Source organism: Mus musculus, chromosome 4 (assembly GCF_000001635.26).
Source record: "Mus musculus strain C57BL/6J chromosome 4, GRCm38.p6 C57BL/6J".
NCBI classification, from domain to species: Eukaryota; Metazoa; Chordata; class Mammalia; order Rodentia; family Muridae; genus Mus; species Mus musculus.
The window spans coordinates 12,975,233-13,000,413 of NC_000070.6; the positions used below are offsets into that span (position 1 = coordinate 12,975,233).

Consider the following 25,181-nt stretch of genomic DNA (forward strand, 5'->3'; position numbering starts at 1 on the left):
ACTCTGTATAATGAAATTCTAATGACATTCTCAAACTTGTCCTTTTGGCAAACCAGTGTTTATCTGCTTATGTGGGATAAATGCAACTGAGAATGATGTCAGCAGATCCTAGTTCACTGTGCTGACAAATCCAAAGTTACTTTCACTATTATTCCCATCAAATGTTCACCAACGATTTAGGATGAAGTAAGCTGGGCAGGAGAAGGCATTTGGAACCAGTGCTACCAAGTGTGTAAAGGAAAAATGACCAATACAAATATTTTATTTAAATATTAAACTGTTAAAAGGAGATTTGGGTTTTCATCTGGCAGATAAAAAATCAATTTTTCTAAGTTATAGCTTATAACAAATGCCAAGGTATTACCAGCAAGCTGTAACAGCTGTTCAGCTGCCAGATGATATATTTGGTTATCTTCCAGAACTTGCTATTATGATCATGAAGCACTGCCTGCCTTTTGCTTCTGATTGCTGATGTTGATCCAGCCTCACTGAGTGATGCGCTGTTTGCACAGCACAATCTCCTCAGTTGCTGTTCTGATATAGGTTTTAATGATAAAATAATTTTTTATTTAAAAGAAAGACTTCTTATTTTTTTCAAATATACATGATGTTGCATTCATTTGTAAAATACACTATGGCATGAATTTTTAAAAAGCAATGCTTAGCATTTATTTTCTGTTTGGTCCCATAGTGGTTTGAATCTTATAGTAGGAACAATTTTAACACTGTCCCCAAAGGAAGCAGTTAATATTTGGTTTTTTTTTTTGTTTCATAATATACTAGGCATTTTTAAAGGAAGTGATAATGTAACAAAATATATTTCTAACATAATTTAATGAATAGTTATATATTAAAATTTATGAAAGAATTCAGCCATTTATAGATTTATGTACCACATTTTTATACATATCCCTTATTTAGTTTGCTGCTATACTTTTGGTTTGCTTAGAAGAAATTATTGTGTTCTGGTTATAAGTTAAAGACCAGTACATACTACTATTAGCTAATTTATGCTTTAAAAACTATGAAAAATGAATTTTCTTATCTTTGTTTCACAATATAAAGTATGTACTGAAAGTATCTAATATAGATGCATATTTTAATAATCTAACAAATCATTCTGAGTGCTAAGTCTAGAGAATCACAAACTATGATTTGCCTTGAATAAATATGTCTGAGGCCATTGCTGTGATGGGAAAAGTTTAAGAATCAGAACCATGAAGGTGTCTTGCATTTCAAATCTAACATAGCGATTAGTTTGTCTGTCAAACTTTGATTGCCTTGTCATTTTGGCATAGGATTTTAACTAACAGAGTTTCCTTCAGCAATTGTTTTTTAATGCTTTTTAATTTCCCTAGTGAGTGATTTTATCCATATTGATAATGTCAGAGAAACAACCGAGGACTAATGAACATCAAACACGTTTGACTCTTACCTAGTTGATACGCGATGACCATAATGTCATGGTACTACTTTGCTACTTTTGAGTGAGTTATGTCCACAGAAAAGATAAAGAGTTTCACAGAGTAGAAAAAGAACATCAATGGCTACCAAACTAAGCATATAATGAAAAGCCTGCGATCTCACCCCTTGTGACCCTCACCGTTGCTGGGAGTGATCTGATTAAGCCTGAAAAGCTATGTTTGGAGATGGAGACTCTCAGTCACCTCACAGGTGTCCACGGAGCTGACGAGTACAGGGAGAGCAAGATAAAGCCTTGAGTTTGCCATGCCAAAGGCATCTGTGACTATTAAGTGGTTACAGACTTAAACTGTGTCTAGTTTAGATAAGAAGACTTCCCATGAATATTTGTCAGGGCCTTCCCTACTTCAGCTGACCTCGCATTGTGCAGCCATTGCAATTTGATACAAAGTGCTATTGGATTTGCTATGGAGTTAGTATTGTGGATATTCAGGACTGAAAGTCTTGCAGTCATCACACACTTTTAAGATGCTTACTATCAAAGCCACGTAGGTATTACTTGATCCAGTGTTTCTTAGAAATCTCTATAAGCTATTACAATGTTGTGGAATCTCTGGAAGGAGACGAGTAAGACATGATTGTCTTGAAAAGAGTGCACAGGAATCCATTGAATCAGCATGTTAACAAGTGTACTGAGCCTTGAGATAGGAGGAGTTGGGAAGTAGGGCATTTACCTTGTAAGGTTTCTGGTGCCTTGTTGTAAATGTATGACTGAGTAATAGAAAATATTTTGGAGGAAAAGTAGTTTCAGCTTAATACATGAATGTGTCATATTAAGTAGAATTCACTTGTAATCTAAAAAGCACTCTTACTTTTTATACTTCCTATGCGTGACTCAGTATCATAATTTAAGACACACAGAGGCCGAGCAGCACTGAAAGGGATTTCCACAGCCAATGTTCATACTTGGTTGTTTTCAAATAGAAGATTAATTTTTCCATCATTAAAATTAATTTTATATTTTTCTTTTATTAAAAATAAAATTTTATATAGTATATTCTGATTATGGATTCCCCTCCCACGAATCTTCTGAGCTCCTCCACACCTCCCTCCCATTCAAACCCACACACTTTTGTCTCTTGCTAGTAGCCAAATAATAATAATAATAATAATAATAATAATAATAATAATAAACCAAACACATTGTAATAGGGCCAAACTAATAAGGAGAAGAAAAATAGCCAAAGAAAAATCATGAGAAATAAACACATAAATGCAGAGACACATGTCGGTACATATCAGTAAAATTCTTGTGTGAGTACACTTGTATAGAGTACAGATACCTGTGTTTCCCAACATGAAAAAGGAAGCAAATCTTCATTTGCTAATTTTAAAAGTCTATTAGAAAAACATAGTCATCACAAAGGAATAAGGATAGAAAACTTAGCTTCTCCCCATAAATAAACTCTTCAGTGTCAGGCAGATGCTGCCAGCATCCCTTTGGGATGAACAGCTTGAAATGTTGTTTGTTCTTTTTGTTATTTCGGGTTCAAATCTGAATAGCAGCCAAGACTTGGAAAGGGAGTCATATGCCGACAGGTGTCTAAGGTTATGGTCACAGCCTCCAGCATTCTCAAAGGTTAATTTTGAGATTTGATCATGGCATGGAATTTCAAAACAGTCACCCGCCATGGTGTTGCTTCAGTGAAAATGCATTTTGGAGGAAACTGTGACATTGCCCACAGTGATCTTTAACTCATCTGCATGTCACAAACTGACCAGAGAGTGTTAAAGGATAGGGACCTTTCTATACATACATATACTCTCTATACATACTCTCTGCTTTCTGCAGTCAAGAGTCTTAGTACCTGTGAGTATCCTGAACTCATTTAATGAACAAATAGCAGGTTGCCTTAAGGACAGTGGATGGAAAAGCAGTCATTAAGATTGATTACCAGTAAGATGAGAAACAAGGTCTTGAGTCAAGAATAAAAACATCATTCTTTCCTTGAGCTTATGTAAGCGATGGCTGCTGTTGTCCACTTTACAGAGCAGATGGGGTTGGTGGCTGTGACACTTGTTTATTACATCCTCTTAAAATTAGTGGCCATTCACCCAGATGGGCCTGGGAGCACAGCTGTGGACAGGAGAGGATCAATGAAACCTGTCTGATGCCTCTATGCCCTTTTGAGATGTCAAAGTGGTCCAGCTGTAACAATGAAAATTTCACTTTCATTTGACATTACAATGATGAATGATATTTTAAAAATCAAGTCACACAAAATTTGTTGACACAGGTTTTTTTATTAATATTTATTTTCATAGTTTGGATATTTAAATAAATGTAATCAAGAAGCTGAAAATCTGTACATAATGTCTATTCATATTTTTTATGTTCACTTGAAATTTCATGTTGAATATACAGCCAATCCATTTTAATATTTTTAAAGTTTATTAGGTGGCACATGTTGAATTATTTATTTTACATTCATATGAAATGTAAAATATATTCATACAAATGCAAATGAATTGCTTCCCCATGAAACAAAGCAATATAAGCAGTGTAATACAAAGGTGAAAATCAGTAAGTATTCTAGAGCCTTCTGGGTCATGGACTGACTCTGTTCTTTCTTCCTGTGCAGTAAAAATAACATGTTAATAATAAGAGGTTAATTTACAGCACGCACACACACACACAGATACTACTATTTTGAAGGAAATGTATCTTTATTGTATATTAAATTGTATCCATTATTTATTTAATACTAATGATTAATAAAATTAACATCAAAATACCAAAGGTAGCAAATAATCCCTGTCTTTTAAGGTAAAGTGAATGGCACTAGTTTATGTCTTAAGAGCTTAGTGTTCACTTTTGTTCCCCACTCTGTAATTTACAGATTTCGGGGTTCTATAAAGGCAGAATGTTGGCACAAACCTACAATCCCTGAACTTGGGCTGCACTCTGAGGGAGGAAGAACAGGGCCTGGAGGGCAGAGTCAGCCATTTACCAAGTTAGAGGTTGGCTTACCTTAAAAACAAAACAACAAAGAAGGGTGTGGATGGGAGGAAGCAGAGGAAAAGAAAGACAAAGCTTAATAACGGTGAAAGAGTAAAGCAGTTGCTGAGTGTGGAGGTGAGCAGGAGGGATATAAGGACAGGCGAGGGAAGGGATATAAGCAGTTGCTGAGTGTGGAGGTGAGCAGGAGGGATATAAGGACAGGCGAGGGAAGGGGAGAGGGAAGAAAGATAGTTTATAATTCTATAGTAACCTCAAAATAAGTGTGAATGATTATGCTTGTATAGCATCTACTTCTTAGAATCAATTATCATGGGAGTTTCTTCCCAATACACAATAGTGATAATTTGTAAAATATCTTCTGGCAAGTTGCATCACTAATGGATAACATAATAGTTAAAAGAACAGTTACATGTATTCAGTCTAAGAACAACTGGACTATATAAGCACAAACTCCACTGATAGCACTTAAAATTTTGATGATAAAATTAAGAAAACATATTAAAACAATGAATTTAAACTTTACTCCTAGAAAAATCATAATAGAAATGCCACACACACTTATGTGTTTGCTATTGCAGTACATCTTGTTGATGAAAAATAGATTACTGATTGATACCTATTGAGCTGACATTATCTATCCTAGACCATGGGGTAAGTTATGTTGCTATTGTATGTGCTGAAGCCGACCTCTCTTCGTCAGCTCAAGTCTGCTGTGTTCTCTTCTCCAGGAAGTTGGCCTCATGCTTGCAGCTATCCTGGCCCTCCTACTGGCTTTCTATGCCTTCTTTTATCTCCGACTGTCCACGAATATTGACTCTGATCTGGACCTGGATGAAGATTAGCTAAACAACAATCAAAAAAGGATAGGAAATAAGTCTGATAAGAGCATCTTTGGGGACAAACACATTACCAATTTCCAAAACTAGAACAGTTGGAAAACGTGCTTCTTGCTACTGTCAGTTTGCAGAAATATCTTTGTGCTTAGTGGCATAGAATATCAAAAGAAGACCTTACCCAGCAATCTAGGATCATGTATGCTACTTGATACTTTATAAATCTCTCTGTCCTGGCAGATATCCTATTCATGGTACAGTTAAATAAGATGGTAATGTATTTTTTTCCAGATTGTGTTCCAGTGTACATATATGACTCCATCAGTTACAAATCACTAAATCTATTATATCCTACATATATTGTAATAAAATATGTATTGCCATTTGCAGAAGCATACTCAAAATCATATTCAGAATCCAAGAAGGAACAGAAAGCCATAGGAAATTGCTATTTAAAAGGAAGTGTGCTTTCTTTCCAGACATATTTCATGTCATTAGGGAGACTATCTGCACATACAGGCACAGTAATCTTTTTCTTCCTTGCCAACTGTTAGTGCACATGTGCTGCGTCAGAAATGGCACCTGGATGACAGAAGCTCAAAGAGTCACATATGTCCCTAAAGTGGAGTTCCTCGTCTCCTGGGCTGCCTGAACTGGTGTAAATAGAAAGTTCAGCTGATCTTGATTTTAATTAACTTATTACACCATTAATATAAAGTTGGAATTCTATATTAATTATGTTGTTCTGGCTGCCTGCAGTATCAGTTTGCCCTCTTGTTAGGGAGCAGTGTAACAATCTGCCATTTAATTGTGCAGGGTTTTTTACACTGCAGAATTAGCAGGAGTGTATGTACACAGAATTTTCTTGGTTTGTCTCTCACATTTGAGCATTACAAAGTTTTTTTTAATTGCATTTTGTCTCTTGTGAATTAATTAAGACTGTAGAGAAAAATAAATAATAGAAAAATACATGTCACATGTTACTTTTATGTGTAGTTTTTGTAAATATTTTATAAGTGTTTTGTGGTTTAATGTAAAGACTATTCAATATTTTTATTGGTAATCAGAATTTTAACAAAATTGTAAAGTACATGACCACACAAAGCTTAGAAAGTATATATAATAAGTATATATATATATATATATATATATACACATATATATATGTGTATATATATATACACATATATATATATGCTCCTCTCTGATATAGAGATGCATAGAAAATGCCTATTTTGAAATAATTACAGGCTTTTAGAGTATACATTGACTTTATGAAATAATAAAAACAATTCTAAGGTCATTTCAGTGCTTGCCAAGAGACAGGAGCTCTAATAAATACTGTAAGAGTAAATCAGGCTTTATAGCATAGTTTCTAAAAGAACAGATATTCTTTGGTACTTTTGCAAAAAAACTCAGTATGTCAGTGTAGCATTTGTTCTGTAGAAATTTCTAAGTAGCATAATTTATTTCATCAGTGTGAAACAGCCAAAGGTTCCAATATCCTCACATATTATTTATGCCAAACATCTGAGGGCAAAATTTAGCCAGAGTTATTTGCTGGATTCTTCCTTTTGAACTCACAGACTCAAGAGAGGGAACAAGAGCTCTTGCATACTCACCACAGAGGACCCATCCAAGTGGCATTTTTAGGAAAGGTTGCAGCATTTTCTGCCATGTGGTATGTCTGTTCGCGATGTGGGAGGCAAGGGAATAGCCAAGCTGGCATTTTGGATTTGATGGGCCTTTTACTTTCCTGAGTGACATGCCACATGTCAAGAAATGCTGCTTTCTTCCAGTCTCATCACATTTACGTGAGCAATTTTCATTTAGTTATTTCCCTCCCATATGGTGTTAAAACAGTCACATCCAATGAAGAATATTTCTGGTTTTCTGTCGTAACTGAAATGAGAGGACATGTGATAATTGCTTATCAGGACCTATCCAGGTGAGATAGATAGTTCTGCAGTTTTCAGTGTTCCAAATGGTTGTGTGTCTCCTGGAAATGTTTGACAAGTGGCAGTCCTGAGAGAAGCTCCACTATCCTGTTTTACTCATGAGATGTGCTCTGGGGTGAAACCGTTGTTTCTATGACAATAAATATCAGTTAAAATCCACAGTAATAATAAGCAATTTCACTACCTGAATTTATCCCTGTTCTGGGTCTGTTTGTCTAGCTGGTTGATTTATGACATTCCCAGAGAACAAATCCCAGGCTAAAAGCTTTGATTTCAGCAAATAGAAATAGTAAAGAGAGACAAGGATATTTTTTACATAATACTGTTTTCACAAATACAAATTTCATGAACTCACATTAACTGGAAGCAGCCAATCTACTAAACAGAAATACCATACTGAAAGTCTACTTCGAGGCAGAAAGATATTAACTCCATGCTGTTTCAGGGGACCACATTTTTGATTAGTGGGTAGCATTTGTCATAAATGCGAGATTAGAGTCAAGTATAATGTTTAGACATGGCTACTCCTCCCATAATAGTACACACTGCCCAGAATGATCAAGACAAATATAGGAAAACATTATAATGATCTTTAAAGAACATTGGAATCTGCTAACGTGCATTGTGGTATAAATTTCCAACTAAGGGCACAGAGTTGTAAAGAGTTGTGAATGACATGCAAAGGTTATGATTTCACATGCAAGTTTAGATAAAATCATTTAAATTTACTTGAGGAGAAATATTGTAAAAATATAACATCATCTGATATTCTTCCTTAAAAAAAAAGAAAAAACCTATCTTAGTGCAACTATAAGGTAGTTGTTTTGCAGGTGCAAAATATATCAATAGCTTGTCTTTCAACTTCTCTATAAAGACTAATGGCACTTCTAACCCCACTCAATGACAGGGAGACCCTGAGAATATGGTGATGTTTATTTCTGTCATTTCTGTTTGTGGTCCTCTGCTCATGAATTGAAGTGCATGCAAGAATTTGGTTTAATTCATTTTACTTGACCCAGAGTGATTTTTCATTAAATGCTAAAAAGTTTAAATTTAATAAATAAATTTAAACACAATATAAGTCAACCCAGAATTTAGCATTTTTGGTTGTCTGGTGTATTGGAAGATAATATGTGTATAAACTATATGTATAATATTTCTTGCAAATCTAAAGAACTGGTACAAAGTCGATATGAAATAGGAACTGCGATTTCTTTTAGGAGATCAGTGCATATTTATTTAAAAACATTCTTAGCATTTCACTTCAACTTACCATACATATTCACTTCAAATGAAAATAAAATTAAACTTTTATTACAATGTTTACGTGAACACTAAAGCACTCAGTTTTCTAGGCTCTAAAAGTATACAGTCAATAATAATTCATCAGAGTGAATTGTACATTAGATGAGCTTCATAAATAAATGCTTAGAAATTAAACACGTTTCTATTTTAATGTACTATATATCTGTAACATACTTCCGAGTCGGAGACTAGGCAGCTGATTCTTTTCTCTCTCTTTACACTTACCTGGGGCTTCTCAGGGGGCGGGGGCGGGGGACTTCCTACTTCTCTCTTAGCAGCGCTGCCTTGTCTTCTTAGCACTATACCAGTGTAGCCTGCATAGCAAGATGGTAGCTAGATGTTGTTCCACTGACACTGTATCTAGGATCATTACAACCTTCCATAAAAACGAAATTGTAGCAGATGAACCCAGCCCTACAGAAACAGTCTCAGCATTTCCCTCAGCTGTAACTGCATAGGTAAGTACGAATGAGAGCTGGAGAGCCTCGTGCAGAAGTGCAGCACTGTGGACCAGTCCTAGTAGATCAGAGCATCACTTAAAACAATTGAACTGCAGCCCCCTTCTGCATAGTAACGCCTTGTTACACAATTTTTGTATCCTTAGCAACAGATATGGGATGCTTATTTCAAGAAAAATAAGTTACTTTGCACGCCAGAAGATTTTTGATGACAGTGCCCCCTCCTATTTTTCATTTTTAAAACAACAACCAAATTGGCGGGGAGGCAGCCAAATTTTGAGGTACCAGTGTTTCTCGAACAGATGTCGCACCATTATTTTTTAGCTCGTTTGGATGAATAAACATGTGAAACTGTGAAGTATTACATTTTAGATTTTTTCATTAAAAAAAGAGACAATCTGTTTACTGTCCTAATTGAGACAACAATCCTCGTGGTTGCCAGTTTTGGCAGTCATAACAATGAACTATAAATATTTGGACCAATCAAGTACATGGTGAGTATAAAGGCTATAGCATGTGTAAAGTTCTGTTGTCACGGGCAACCATCTTAGTATGTCTTATGTTTTTAACTTCAAATAAAATTGTTTGTGTGGAGCTAAACTTTCATGGTAAAGCTAGAAGAAGTGGATAGCAATATCTAATTTCATCCTAGTTTGTCAGCCTCTTCAGTGTACAGCTGTCTGTCTGCAGCTAACAATTTGCGTCTGCACTTGCCTGGCTGACTGTGGAGGGCAGGTTCATCGTTGCCTTTCCTGTGGGATGTGCCTGATGATAACAAAAATCTCCAAAGTAACTTTTACTCCTTCCCTCTCTCCCTCCCTCCCTCCCTCCCTCCCTCCCTCCCTCCCTTCCTGTCTGCCTTTCTTTCTTTTTCTTTCTTTCTTTCTTTCTTTCTTTCTTTCTTTCTTTCTTTCTTTCTTTCTTTCTTTCTTTCTTCTTTCTTTCTTTCTTTTTTCCTTTCTTTCTTTCTTTCTTTCTTTCTTTCCTTTCTTTCTTTTTCTTTCTCTTTCTCTCTTTCTCTCTTCCTTTCTTTCCTTTCTTCCCTCATATTCATAAACCATGACACACATTTTAAGTCTGAAGTTGCATCAATTGGTTTATGGTTAAGCAACAGAAAATGGTATCTATAATTTGTGCTGAAAAGACTAAAATAAAGGAGGGTATAACACTCACCTTCCCATGGTGTTTTACTTGGAACACCAAACTGGGACCCTTAGTTGGCTGTATAAGTAGCTGTTGTGGTAGTCCCAATCATTTGTGATCTGGGGAGATTTCCTATTGCTGTTGCTATCATTTGTTATTGTTATTGTAAGTTACATTGTTTTATATATTTGATGTATTTTGTCTATTGCAATCCCCTTTTTATTACTGAAGTGAAAATTTTATCACAATTGACACAGTATTTTCGTTAAAATAATGAATTATGTTCCTCTACATTACCTGATATTTTCTGAAAGCAAGAGACAGTGCAATAAGATTTTATGTACATATGTAGGTATGCATATTATGTGTGTGTGCATGTAAGCCAGTGCACATGTATGTATGAATGTGTATATATTTATGTAAGTCAGTATGCATGTAAGTATGTGTGCTGTGAATTGGTTTATCTGAGACGGACTCATGTGACCCAGATAGACCTAGGATGACCTTGACTTTCTGATACTACTGCCTTTACCTCCAGAGTACATGGATTACAGGATGAACCACCATGTTCAATTTAATATTGTTAATATACCAAAATGTTGGATGTGATTTATATAACAAACTCCTTTAGAAAATAAATAATTGTTTCTTTGATTTACATGTATGTGAAAATAATTCATAAGTTAGTAAATGTTATCTCAAATGTATTTTTTCTGTCAACTTAAATTATGGTACATATATATAACTTAGTAAATATGATGAATCTTCATTAAAAAATACAAACTCTACACAAGAACATAAGGAAACTTTAATACAAAGAAATTCCCATGGCTGTTCTAACATAACATCCATTATGTTAGTACAACTGAATGGATGATTCAGTTGTACTAACATAAGTATTCTTTTGAGTACAGAAAATTTTAATATATGAACTCTTAATATATTTTAAGGATAAAGAAATAATGTATAAACTATTAACATAGTTACATTATAGTACAATATAATATGTAGTCATAGGAAAAACAGAGCAGCAGGAAAAAAGTTGCCTTATGTAATAAGAGATCTAAACATATATACTTATTTAATGAATGATATATAATAATAATGAAGAGATAGGTTATTAAATTATTTTAAAAATTGAGTATCCTTTACAAATATAAATATGCCTATGTACCATGTCTAATAATTAAATTAATTTCTGACCAAATTGTCAGTCTGTGAAAAATGAAATCATATAAGTTATGAGGAGAAGTCACAGATATCTTGAGAATCTTATAGTAGGAAATTATTTCTAGACGTTGGCTTATGAGTTAAACATCATAGTGTAAATCCCCTTAGATAGCCAGACATTAAATACAATCTAACATTGCATCCTGAACATTAATTAAGGATCTGAAGAAACAGTGTCGTTCACACACTGCTTGAAAGTGATCATGGAACATGTTTTCTGGAAGGCTTTTTTTACAGTGTACCTTAAAGCTTAAAGCCTCAAATGCTGTACATAGTTCCTATATTCATTTCAAGATGACGTCAGTAGTGTGCAAAAGACGCTAAGAATGTTAACCAAAGCACCTTTCATAATACCCAAAGGACTAAAAGCAATGCAAGTGCCTAGCACAAGAGCACAAATGAGCCCTGTCTGCCAATAAAGTAAGAATGGTATCGTCCTTAAAATGGTAAGTATTTAACTGAATGATGAGAGACTGAAAAGTTCTTTATAAAATTACATGGCATGGCATTGTTTTGTTTAAATGTGTGTGTCTCTGTAATATGTAATTAAAATGCATAGAAAAGACATGTAGAAGGGGAGTTGATCTCTGTGTACAAGTTAATCTTGATTTACTTCACTGTTGTGAGCTGAATTCTTCATCTCTATTTTTCAGAGAGTGTTAAGAGGGAAGAGACTCATTGAGTTACTTAAAGGTTAAAACACCTACTGAGCATGTTTCCAATTTTTTATTGTCTTTCTTAACAGTTATTAAGTATCTATTAGGTATTAAGTATGTCTTGTCAGCCTTCACCTTTCCTCTGGAGAAGTATAAGGGCTGAAATAGTTTTACTATTTTCACAGTGACAAAGTCATTTATTATTTACACACAACCTATCTATTGTTCTGAATCCCACTAACTGTGCTTTGTGCTCACAAGAAGGAAAAAAAAGGCCAATACTTATATACTGGTATTTTTCAAAACCTAGTTTAATAAGTGTACTTAAATGCTTTAACCTCCCTTCTATCGGAACAGAGGTAGTAGAAAGGAAAGGTTAATAGATCAAAGGAGGATGTGAACCTGTTTAGATCCATTCACAAACACCATTCAAGAATCAGCAACGAGAGTTTGATCCAGAAGAAACTATGAGGCTCTGTCAATCAGCCAGAGTCAGCAGAAGCAGCAAGAAGCTGCAGGAACACCACCAGAAGTTCTTTGGTGCATTTCTCTATATGAAGTAAGAACAAAGAATGATCAGCAAAGAGTGGCAAGGTGAACCAATACCACACAGCATTGCCTACTGTCTGTTGGGCTATACTTATACTCTTCCCAAACATCACTTGTTCTCTCAAGCATCCTCTTTAGCAAAATATCACATGACCTTTTTCCAGGCAGCTTCCAGAAAAACACCACATGTCTGTTCTTAACAAAACATCCTCCCATGTGCCTGCTTCAGCAAAAACATCCTCTCACAAGTCAGTTTCCAGAAAATCATCACATGATGCAACTGAGTCTACAAAGAAACCAGAATATTCAAATATTTTTTTTATTTTTCTCCAAAAACAATTTTTATTAGATATTTTCTTCATTTACATTTCAAATGCTATCCTGAAAGTCCCCTATACACTCCCCCTGCCATGCTCCCCAACCCACCCACTCCCCCTCCTGGCTCTGGCATTCCCCTATACTGCAGCATATAATCTTCACAAGACCAAGGGCCTCTCCTCCCAATGAGGGCCAACTAGGCCATCTTCTGCTACATATGCTGCTAGAGACCTGAGCTTTAGGGGTACTGGTTCATATTGTTGTTCTTCTTATAGGGTTTCAGACCCCTTCAGCTCCTTTGGTACTTTATCTAGCTTCTGCATTGGGGGCCCTGTGTTCCATCCAATAGATGACTGTGAGCATCCACTTCCGTATTTGCCAGGCACTGGCAGAGCTTCACAAGAGACAGCTATATCAGGGTCCTGTCCACAAAATCTTGCTGGCATATGGAATAGTGACTGGGTTTGGTGGTTGTTTAAGTGGTGGATCCCCTGGTGGGGCAGGCTCTGGATGGTCCTTCCTTCTTTCTCAGCTCCAAACTTTGTCTCTGTAACTCCCACCATAGGTACTTTGTTCCTCATTCTAAGGAGGAACAAAGTATCCACACTTTGCTATTCCTTCTTCTTGAGTGTTATGTGTTTTGCAAATTGTATCTTGGGTATTCTAAGTTTCTAGGCTAATATCCACTTATCAGTGAGTGCATATCATGTGAGTTCTTTTGTGACTGGGTTACCTCACTCAGGATGATATCCTCCAGATACATCCATTTGCCTAAGAACTTCATAAATTCATTGTCTTTAATTGCTGAGTAGTACACCATTGTGTAAATGTACCACATTTTCTGTATCCATTCTTCTGTAGAGGGGCATCTGGGTTCTTTCCAGCTTCTGGCTATTATAAATAAGGCTGCTATGAACATAGTGGAGCATGTGTCCATTTTACAAGTTGGAACATTTTTCTCAGTATATGCCCAGGAGAGGTATTACTGGATCTTCCTGTAGTACTATGTCCAACTTTCTGAGGAACCCCTAGACTGATTTCCAGAGTGGTAGTACCAGCTTGCAATCACACCAGCAATGGAGGAGTGTTCCTCTTTCACCACATCCTGACCAGCATCTGATGTCACCTGAATTTTTGATCTTAGCCATTCTGACTAGTGTGAGAGTGAATCTCAGGGCTGTTTTGATTTGCATTTCCCTGATGATTAAGGATGTTGGACATTTTTTCAGGTGCTTCTTAGCCATTCAGTATTCCTCAGATGAGAATTCCTGGTTTAGCTCTGTACCTCATTTTTAATAGGGTTATTTGATTTTGGGGGTCCAGCTTATTGAGTTCTTTGGATATTTTGGATATAAGTTCCCTATTGGATTTAGGATTCATAAATATCCTTTCCCTATCTGTTGGTGGCCTTTTTTTTTTTTTTTTTTTTTTTTTTTTTTTGTCTTATTGACAGTGTCTTTCGCCTTAAAGAAACTTCACAATTTAATGAGGTCCTATTTGTCAATTCTCAATCTTATAGCATAAGCCATTGCTTTTCTGTTCAGGAATGTTTTCCCTGTGCCCATATCTCCCAGGCTTTCCTCCACTTTCTGCTCTGTAAGTTTTAGTGTCTCTTGTTTTATGTGGAGTTCATTGATCCACTTAGACTTGAGCTTTGTATTAGAATGGATCAATTCACATTCTTCTACATAATAACCACCAGTTGAGCCAGCACAATTTGTTGAAAATGATGTCTTTTTTCCACTGGATGATTTTAGCTCCTTTGTCGAAGATCACATGACCATAGGTGTGTGGGTTCATTTCTGGGTCTTCAATTCTATTCCATTGATCTATGTGTTTTGTCACTGTACCAATACCATGCAGTTTTTATCACAATGCTCTGTAGTACAGCTTGAGGTCAGGCATGGTGATTCCACCAGAGTTTCTTTTATTGTTGAGAATAGTTTTTGCTCTCCTAGCTTTTTTATTTTTCCAGATGAATTTGCAAATTGCCCTTTCTAATTCCTTGAAGAATTGAGTTTTGATTGGGATGGGATTGAATCTGTAGATTGCTTTTGGCAAGATAGCCATTGTTACTACATTAATCCTGCCAATCTATGAGCATGGGAAATTTTTCCATCTTCTGAGAACTTTGATTTCTTTCTTCAGAGACTTAAGTTCTTATCATACAGATCTTTCACTCCTTAGAGTCACACCAAGGTATTTTATATTATTTGTGACTATTGTGAAGGGTGTTGTTTCCCTAATTTCTTTCTCAGCCTGTTTATCCTTTGTGTAGAGAAAGGCCACCTATTTGTTTGAGTTAATTTTATATCCAGCTACTGCACTGAAGCTGTTTATCAGGTTTAGGAGTTCTCTGGTCGAATTTTTAGGGTCACTTATATATACTATCATATCATCTGCAAAAAGTAATATTTTGACTTCTTCCTTTCCAATTTGTATCCCCTTGATCTCCCTTTGTTGTCGTTTCTCAGCATTAAGGAGATGATCATGTGATTTTTGTCTTTGAGTTTGATTATATAGTAGATTATGTTGATGGATTTCTGTATATTAAACCATCCCTGCATCTCTGGGATGAAGTCTACTTGGTCAGGATGGACAATCATTTTGATGTGTTCTTGGATTCCGTTTGCTAGGATTTTATTGAGTATTTTTGCATCTATATTCATAAGGGAAATTGGTCTGAAGTTCTCTTTTTTTGTTGGATCTTTGTGTGGTTTAGGTTTCAGAGTAATTGTGACTTCATAAAATGAATTGAGTTGAGTACCTTCTGTTTTTATTTTGTGGAATAGTTTGAGGAGAGTTGGAATTAAGTCTTCTTGGAAGGTCTGGTAGAACTCTGCATTAAACCCATCTGGTTCTGGGCTTTTTTTTTTTTTTTTTTTTTTTTTTTGGTTGGGAGACTATTAATTACTGCTTTTATTTCTTTAGGGTAAATGGGACTGTTAAGATCATTAATCTGATCCTGATTTAACTTTGGTATTTGGTATCTGTTGAGGAAGTTGTCCATTTCGTCCAGGTTTTCCAGTTTTGTTGAGTAGGATCTTTTGTAGTAGGATCTGATGATGTTTTGGATTTCCCCTGGTTCTGTTGTTATGTCTTCTTTCTTATTTCTGACTTTGTTAATTAGGATACTGTCCCTGTTCCCTCTAGTTAGTCTGGCTAAGGGTTTATCTATCTTGTTGATTTTTTCAAAGAACCAGCTCCTCCTTTGGTTGATTCTTTGAATAGTTCTTTTTTGTTTCCACTTGGTTGATTTCAGCCCTGAGTTTGATTATTTCCTGCTGTCTACTCCTCTTGGGTGAGTTTGCTTCCTTTTGTTCCAGGGCTTTTAGGTGTGCTATCAGGCTGCTAGTGTGTGCTCTCTCTAGTTTCTTTTTGCAGGCACTCAGGGCTATGAGTTTTCTTCTTAGGACTGCTTTCATTGTGTCCCATAAGTTTTGGAATATTGTGGCTTCATTTTCATTAAACTCTAAAAAGTCGTTAATTTTTTCTTTATTTCTACCTTGACCAAGGTATCATTGAGTAGAGTGTTGTTCAGTTTCCATGTGAATGTTGGTTTTCTATTATTTATGCTGTTCTTGAAGATCAGCCTTTGTCTGCCATGATCTCATAGGATGCATTGGATAATTCAATATTTTTGTATCTGCTGAGGCCTGTTTTGTGACAATTTTGTGGTCAATTTTGCAGGAGGTACGATGAGGTGCTGAGAAGAAGGTATATCCTTTTGTTTTAGGATAAAATGTGCTGTAGATATCTGTTAAATCCATTTGTTTCATAACTTCTGTGTGAAGTTATGTGTCTCTGTTTAGTTTCTGTTTCCAGGATCTGTCCATTGGTGAGAATGGGGTGTTGAAGTCTCCCACTATTATTGTGTGAGGTGAAATGCGTGCTTTGAGCTTTACCAAAGTTTCTTTAATGCATGCGGCTGCCCTTGCATTTGGAGCATAGATATTTAGAATTGAGAGTTCATCTTGGTAGATTTTATCTTTGATGAGTATGAAGTACCCCTACTTGTCTTTTTTGATAACTTTGGGTTAGAAGTCAATTTTATTAGATATTAGAATGGCTACTCCAGCTTGTTTCTTCACACTATTTACTTGGAAAATTGTTTCTGAGTCTTTTACTCTGAGGTAGTGTCTGCCTTTGTCCCTGAGGTGGGTTTCCTGCAAGCAGCAAAATGTCAGGTCCTGTTTGTATAGCCAGTCTATTAGTCTATATCTTTTTATTGGGGAATTGAGTCCATTGATGTTAAGAGAAATTAAAGAAAAGTAATTATTGCTTCCTGTTATTTTTGTTGTTAAAGTTGGGATTCTGTTCTTTTGGCTGTCTTTTAGGTTTGTTGAAGGATTACTTTCTTGCTTTTTCTAGGGTGTAGTTCCTGTCCTTGTGTTGGTGTTTTCCCTTTATTATCCTTTAAAGGGCTGGATTCATGGAAAGATATCGTATGAATTTGGTTTTATCATGGAATTCTTTGGTTTCTCCATCTATGGTAACTGAGAATTTTGCTGGGTATAGTAGCCTGGGCTTGCATTTGTGTTCTCTTAGTGTCTGTATAACATCTGTCTAGGATCTTCTGGCTTTCATAGTCTCTGGTGAGAAGTCTGGTGTAATTCTAATAGGTCTGCCTTTATATGTTACTTGACCTTTTTCCCTTACTGCTTTTAATATTCTACCTTTATTCACTGCATTTTTTGTTCTGATTATTATGTGTCGGGAGGAATTTCTTTTCTGGTCCAAACTATTTGGAGTTCTGTAGGCTTCTTGTTTGTTCATGGGCATCTCTTTCTTTAAGTTGGGGAAGTTTTCTTCTATAAATTTGTTGAAGATATTTGCTGGCTCTTTAAGTTGAAAATCTTCATTCTCATCTATACCTATTATCCTTATGTTTGGTTTTCTCGTTGTGTCCTGGATTTCATGGATGTTTTGAGTTCGGATCTTTTTGCATTTTGCATTTTCTTTGATTGTTGTATCCATATTTTCTATGGAATCTTCTGTACCTGAGATTCTCTCCTCTATCTCTTGTATTCTGTTGCTGATCCTAGAATCTATGGTTCCATATTTCTTTCTTAGGATTTCTATCTCCAGAGTTGTCTCCCTTTGGGTTTTCTTTATTGTTTCTACTTTCATTTTAGATCCTGAATGGTTTTATTCAATTCCATCACCTGTTTGGTTGTGTTTTTCTCGAATTCTTTAAGAGATTTTTGTGCTTCCTCTTTAAGGACTTGTACCTGTTTAGCCGTGTTCTCCTCCTGTATTTCTTTAAGTGAGTTATTAATACATGTCTTAAAATCCTCTACCAGCATCATTAGATATAATTTTAAATTTGAATCTTGCTTTTCGGGTGTGTTGGGGTATCAAAGACTTGCTGTGGTGGGCATACTGGGTTCCAATGATGCCGAGTGGTCTTGGTCTCTGTTATTAAGATTCTTACGTTTGCCTTTCACCATCTGGTAATCTCTGCTATTAGATGTTCTAGCTGTCTCTGGCTGGAACTTGGTCCTCCTATGATCTTTAGCCTCTGTCAGCACTCCTGATAGTCCAACTCTCTCCTGAGTCCTAGTGGTCAGAGCACTCTTTTCAGGCAAGCTCTCCTGTTTCAGGGAAGTTGCACAGAGGTCTGGAACTCAGATCCACCTCCTGGCTGAAGATGAAGAAGCTCTGTTGCATCTGCAGCCCATGCACTCTCCTGTGTGGACTGGTCTCTGAGAAACCCGACATATATGATGGTGTTCTCACCTGAGTCCCGGGGTCAGAACCCTCCTGGAGCCTGAGTCTCCTCTGGCAGGGAAGGTGCCCAGAGGTCTAGGTCTCAGCTCTGCCTCCTGGCTGAGGATGAGGGCCTGAAGTGACCCTGTCCAAGAAGCTCTGTTGCTTCTGTTGCCTGAGTGCTCTGAGAGACCTGGAATGCAAGATGGCGCTCTCACCTGAGTCCTGGGGTTAGAGCCCTCTCTGGAGGCCAACTTTCCTCAGTGATCCTAAGATTCTGGGTGTGCTAGGGCTCCTGTGGCATGGATAATCCTCTGGGGACTGTGAGACTGTCTGCAGAGTTCGTGCTCAAGGTGGTGCCCAGCTGGTGCTGACCAGAACCAAATATTCAAGTATTAAAAGAAGAAAAGTCAAACGTTCTTATCTCATGAGAGTAATACTAACAGAAGCTGATACTCTCATCAAACAGGAAAAGGGCAACATGAAAAAAAGGGAAAGGTGCTATGAGACTGGGTGGGAAAGTCGACAAGAGTCCCACGGAGTTTGGTGCCCAGTCCATTGCAGCTGCTATCTGTAATCTATATGAATGGTGCTGAAGGCCTGGAAGGCTGTTAATGTCCTGCTGTGTTCACTAGTCTTTGCTTTCTCTGCCTTAAAATGATTATCTCCAGTTTAATCTGAGAAATCCCTATATTCATATCATTTAAGATGAATCAGCTCCCAGCATTTCCTGGGCTTCCTCACTCTCACCAAAAGCCAAGTGAGGCAACTCCTACTGAAATCTTTCATATAATCAATTCCACACTAGTTATCTATATTGTAACTGATTTTCTTGTTCAAACCTAAGGGGAAGAAAACCTTATTGGGTTTTATTGCTGGCTTTATAGTTCTCAGCATTGCTTCTGACCTATCTCTGACCAAGTATTACACTCCTCACACACCGTTCCTGAAAATGGGCTCTCAAAAGTGGCATTGCGACAGCAGAGGTGAGGGGCAGGTCACTCTTTGTGTAAATGTCTACTCTGTATATATTGAGTCAGCATCAATCACGATGTATATTTCAGAAGCAAAGCACTAGAAACAATAATAACCATAACCCCAACGACTCTTAGGTGGAAATGAGAAAGCACAAGATGCCCCTTTCCAGAGCCTTTCTTTCATGAGAGGCATTTTGTTTAATATAGATTCTCCTAAATTTACATTAGTTGTTGAACTTGAACCCTGTACTAAAGATGACCCTTATGAGAATTGAGACACTGAGGGTATCATGTATAGAAGAGTGCTCTCCACATACCGAATGATATTATAATTTTGCCTTGTGTTGTTTTATTAACAGAGGGGAATGGGGATTTTACAATATTTATTTTGTCAAATAAATAAGTTAATTTTATTCAAGAAATTCTAGGCTGTAAGATTTTAATCCCTTAACATTTTCTTTAAATAGTTTTACATTCTGGTATTTCGATTTCTATTAAAATATTATTCACTATAAAGAATTTTTATGCATCCATAGCTTTAAAGCTGAGTCTTGACTGGCAACTTGTTGACACTTAGAATCACCAGGGGAAGGAGCCTCTAAGGATTTTCGGATTAAGTTAATGATGGAGGGAAGACACCCCACACTGAAAGGTGTGAGGCCTTGAAAGGAGTAAATCAGCTGAGCGTAGGCACTTATCACAGTTTCCTGACTCTAGATACAGTGGAACGAGCTACCTTCTTCTGACAGGAGCCCTTCCCTTCCCTGCTATGAGTATCTTCCCTGCTATGATAGTCTATAACCCCAGGATGGTATAAATCCAAATAACAATTGCTTTGTCAGGTTTTTGTTACAGGTATGAGATAAGTAACTTACATTGTAGCCAACTGATAAGTTTTAAAAACGTGTTAGATTCTTAGCCAGCCTTTTGGAACTCCCTGTGTAAACTCTTTATCACTAATACACTATGTCTAATTTTACTTATTTTTTTATTTAATATCAAATGATTCCTTCCCCAGCTTTGACCTTCTCACTAGTATCCCAGGAACAGCGTGGCATATATTGTCCCAGTTTTGTTACTGAGCAGCTGTCTGCTTTCTGTCCCAGTAGCCTGTGATAGCTCTGTGAAACATCCTGGACAATGTAAGATTAGGATTGCAGTCTGGCACACCAGACATCTGCCTATTCCGAGGTCCATACCTGAAAGATTGCCATGTAATTCCTTGGAGAATAGAAGATCATGTGGCCTGTACACTTTTCAATGACCACCCAATGGTTGTCCTCGTTCTCTGATGAGATCTAATCATTTCTAATGTGATTCTAAAGTCAAAAAGAGAAAAGTCTGCCTTAATACAATCCAAACCTAGCCCATAGAATGTGCTGTTTTTATTTATTTTGTCCATTTCATTAAAGAAGTCACATAAGTTTTTGCCTAAAAACCTTGTGAAGTTTTTGTTTTTTGTTTTTTGTTTTGTCAGAGTCATTCTTAGATATGTTTTAGTATTTATAGTGTCCTGGACATTAAATGAATTTATTCATTGGCAATTTCACACATGTCTAATGCATTCTGGTCACACTCATCCACCCACCTTTGTCCCCATCCCACACAGCTGCCCAGATAATCTCTTCTCCTCCCACCAAGTCCTCATCTATTTACATGTAGCCATTTTAAAATTATTTTTACTACTGTGTAGAAAGACAAAGAGTTTTTGCATATCAGTCATGTTGGCACAGTAGTATTAAAGAATGTGTTAAATCTAATGTTCTAAGAAGTACTATAAAGGCTCAGATAAGCATAAGGCATTGAGTTCAAATAGAGGGTAAAGTTGTCCGTTTCCAGCTTTAGTACTTTTTATCTTTTCTTATCATCTTACACTGAGTGAGTACCTTCAGTACTCACTCAGTGTAAACTTTAACTTGGGTCTCTCAGACTTGTTTATGGAACGGCCTACAAGCCTTTACATAAGTGTTGTCTTATGAATTCTAGTCCACTCAAAATTGGACATCCTATTTATCTGGGGGCTTCTTATACACTTTTTCTGTTTTTGTTTTTCTATAACAGTAATTCTATCTAAAGTAGTCATGTTTTACTTCTGCAAGCCTTTTATATCAGTCACCACCATGAAACATGGATTGATAGCTAAACTGTTTTGTTTTGTTTTCGTTTTCTGGTTTGTTTTTTTTTTTGTTGTTGTTGTTGTTGTTGTTTAGTTTTGTTTTGTTCTGTTCTTCGAGATAGAGTTTCTCTGTGTAGCCCTGGCTGTCCTGGAACTCACTCTGTAGACCAGGCTGGCCTTGAACTCAGAAGTCCACTTGCCTCTACCTCCCAAGTGCTGGGATTAAAGGCATGTGCCACCACTGTCCAGTAGCTAAACTGTTTTGAACAAATAACTAGGTGATTAAAAATATTGATATCTATGTTGTATTACAAAATATTTTTCTGATCTTATTTGATTTTACTGTTGATTCTGTAAAGATTTGCAAGTGTACAACCCTGTTTATTAAAAGGCATTAAGAATGATATCAACATAATGTGAAACAGTAGTAGTAATACTGGTTATCCTTCCTTTTTCTTTTTTTTTCTTTTTTTTTCCATTTTTTATTAGGTATTTAGCTCATTTACATTTCCAATGCTATAACAAAAGTCCCCCATACCCACCCACCCCCCCTCCCCTGCCCACCCACTCCCCCTTTTTGGCCCTGGCGTTCCCCTGTACTGGGGCATATAAAGTTTGCAAGTCCAATGGGCCTCTCTTTCCAGTGATGGCCGACTAGGCCATCTTTTGATATATATGCAGCTAGAGTCAAGAGCTCCGGGGTACTGGTTAGTTCATAATGTTATTCCACCTATAGGGTTGCAGATCTCTTTAGCTCCTTGGGTACTTTCTCTAGCTCCTCCATTGGGAGCCCTGTGATCCATCCATTACATGACTGTGAGCATCCACTTCTGTGTTTGCTAGGCCCCGGCATAGTCTCACAAGAGACAGCTACATCTGGGTCCTTTCAATAAAATCTTGCTAGTGTATGCAATGGTGTCAGCGTTTGGATGCTGATTATGGGGTGGATCCCTGGATATGGCAGTCTCTACATGGTTCATCCTTTCATCTCAGCTCCAAACTTTGTCTCTGTAACTCCTTCCATGGGTGTTTTGTCCCCAATTCTAAGGAGGGGCATAGTGTCCACACTTCAGTCTTCATTCTTTTTGAGTTTCATGTGTTTAGAAAATTGTATCTTATATCTTGGGTATCCTAGGTTTGGGGCTAATATCCACTTATCAGTGAGTACATATTGTGTGAGTTTCTTTGAGAATGTGTTACCTCACTCAGGATGATGCCCTCCAGGTCCATCCATTTGGCTAGGAATTGCATAAATTCATTCTTTTTAATAGCTGAGTAGTACTCCATTGTGTAGATGTACCACATTTTCTGTATCCATTCCTCTGTTGAGGGGCATCTGGGTTCTTTCCAGCTTCTGGCTATTATAAATAAGGCTGCTATGAACATAGTGGAGCATGTGTCCTTCTTACCAGTTGGGGCATCTTCTGGATATATGCCCAGGAGAGGTATTGCTGGATCCTCCGGTAGTACTATGTCCAATTTTCTGAGGACCCGCCAGACTGATTTCCAGAGTGGTTGTACAAGCCTGCAATCCCACCAACAATGGAGGAGTGTTCCTCTTTCTCCACATCCACGCCAGCATCTGCTGTCACCTGAATTTTTGATCTTAGCCATTCTGACTGGTGTGAGGTGAAATCTCAGGGTTGTTTTGATTTGCATTTCCCTGATGATTAAGGATGTTGAACATTTTTTTCAGGTGTTTCTCTGCCATTGGGTATTCCTCAGGTGAGAATTCTTTGTTCAGTTCTGAGCCCCATTTTTTAATGGGGTTATTTGATTTTCTGAAGTCCACCTTCTTGAGTTCTTTATATATGTTGGATATTAGTCCCCTATCTGATTTAGGATAGGTAATGATCCTTTCCCAATCTGTTGGTGGTCTTTTTGTCTTACTGACGGTGTCTTTTGCCTTGCAGAAACTTTGGAGTTTCGTTAGGTCCCATTTGTCAATTCTCAATCTTACAGTACAAGCCATTACTGTTCTATTCAGGAATTTTTCCCCTGTGCCCATATCTTCAAGGCTTTTCCCCACTTTCTCCTCTATAAGTTTCAGTGTCTCTGGTTTTATGTGAAGTTCCTTGATCCACTTAGATTTGACCTTAGTACAAGGAGATAAGTATGGATCCATTCGCATTCTTCTACATGATAACAACCAGTTGTGCCAGCACCAATTGTTGAAAATGCTGTCTTTCTTCCACTGAATGGTTTTAGCTCCCTTGTCAAAGATCAAGTGACCATAGGTGTGTGGGTTCATTTTTGGGTCTTCAATTCTATTCCATTGGTCTACTTGTCTGTCTCTATACCAGTACCATGCAGTTTTTATCACAATTGCTCTGTAGTAAAGCTTTAGGTCAGGCATGGTAATTCACCAGAGGTTCTTTTATCCTTGAGAAGACTTTTTGCTATCCTAGGTTTTTTGTTATTCCAGATGAATTTGCAAATTGCTCCTTCTAATTCGTTGAAGAATTGAGTTGGAATTTTGATGGGGATTGCATTGAATCTGTAGATTGCTTTTGGCAAGATAGCCATTTTTACAATGTTGATCCTGCCAATCCATGAGCATGGGAGATCTTTCCATCTTCTGAGATCTTCTTTAATTTCTTTCTTCAGAGACTTGAAGTTTTTATCATACAGGTCTTTCACTTCCTTAGTTAGAGTCACACCAATGTATTTTATATTATTTGTGACTATTGAGAAGGGTGTTGTTTCCCTAATTTCATTCTCAGCCTGTTTATTCTTTGTATAGAGAAAGGCCATTGACTTGTTTGAGTTTATTTTATATCCAGCTACTTCACCGAAGCTGTTTATCAGGTTTAGGAGTTCTCTGGTAGAATTTTTAGGGTCACTTATATATACAATCATATCATCTGCAAAAAGTGATATTTTGACTTCCTCTTTTCCAATTTGTATCCCCTTGATCTCCTTTTGTTGTCGAATTGCTCTGGCTAATACTTCAAGTACTATGTTGAAAAGGTAGGGAGAAAGTGGGCAGCCTTGTCTAGTCCCTGATTTTAGCGGGATTGCTTCCAGCTTCTCTCCATTTACTTTGATGTTGGCTACTGGTTTGCTGTAGATTGCTTTTTATCATGTTTAGGTATGGGCCTTGAATTCCTGATCTTTCCAGAACTTTTATCATGAATGGGTGTTGGATCTTGTCAAATGCTTTTTCTGCATCTAATGAGATGATCATGTGGTTTTTGTCTTTGAGTTTGTTTATAAGCTGGATTACATTGATGGATTTTCGTATATTAAACCATCCCTGCATCCCTGGAATAAAACCTACTTGGTCAGGATGGATGATTGCTTTAATATGTTCTTGGATTCGGTTAGCGAGAATGTTATTGAGGATTTTTGCATCGATATTCATAAGAGAAATTGGTCTGAAGTTCTCTATCTTTGTTGGATCTTTCTGTGGTTTAGGTATCAGAGTAATAGTGGCTTCATAAAATGAGTTGGGTAGAGTACCTTCTACTTCTATCTTGTGAAAT

General features: G+C 36.9%; 1 protein-coding gene and 1 long non-coding RNA gene across 3 annotated transcripts in view; both read left to right on the forward strand.

Annotated features, from left to right (window-relative positions):
• Triqk (triple QxxK/R motif containing) overlaps positions 1-6,253 on the forward strand; it is a 74,649-nt gene extending 68,396 nt beyond the window's left edge. For both annotated transcript variants that reach the window (NM_001171801.1, NM_173746.3), the window contains exon 5: positions 5,173-6,253. In NM_001171801.1, the coding sequence (NP_001165272.1) occupies positions 5,173-5,286 (114 nt within the window). In that variant the 3' untranslated portion in view covers positions 5,287-6,253. The remainder of the gene's footprint in view (positions 1-5,172) is intronic.
• Positions 6,254-6,447: 194 nt separating this feature from the next.
• Positions 6,448-25,181, forward strand: part of Gm42256 — a 45,528-nt gene continuing 26,794 nt past the window's right edge. Inside the window, exon 1 of the long non-coding RNA XR_881132.3 lies at positions 6,448-8,998. This is a non-coding gene — a long non-coding RNA (predicted gene, 42256). The remainder of the gene's footprint in view (positions 8,999-25,181) is intronic.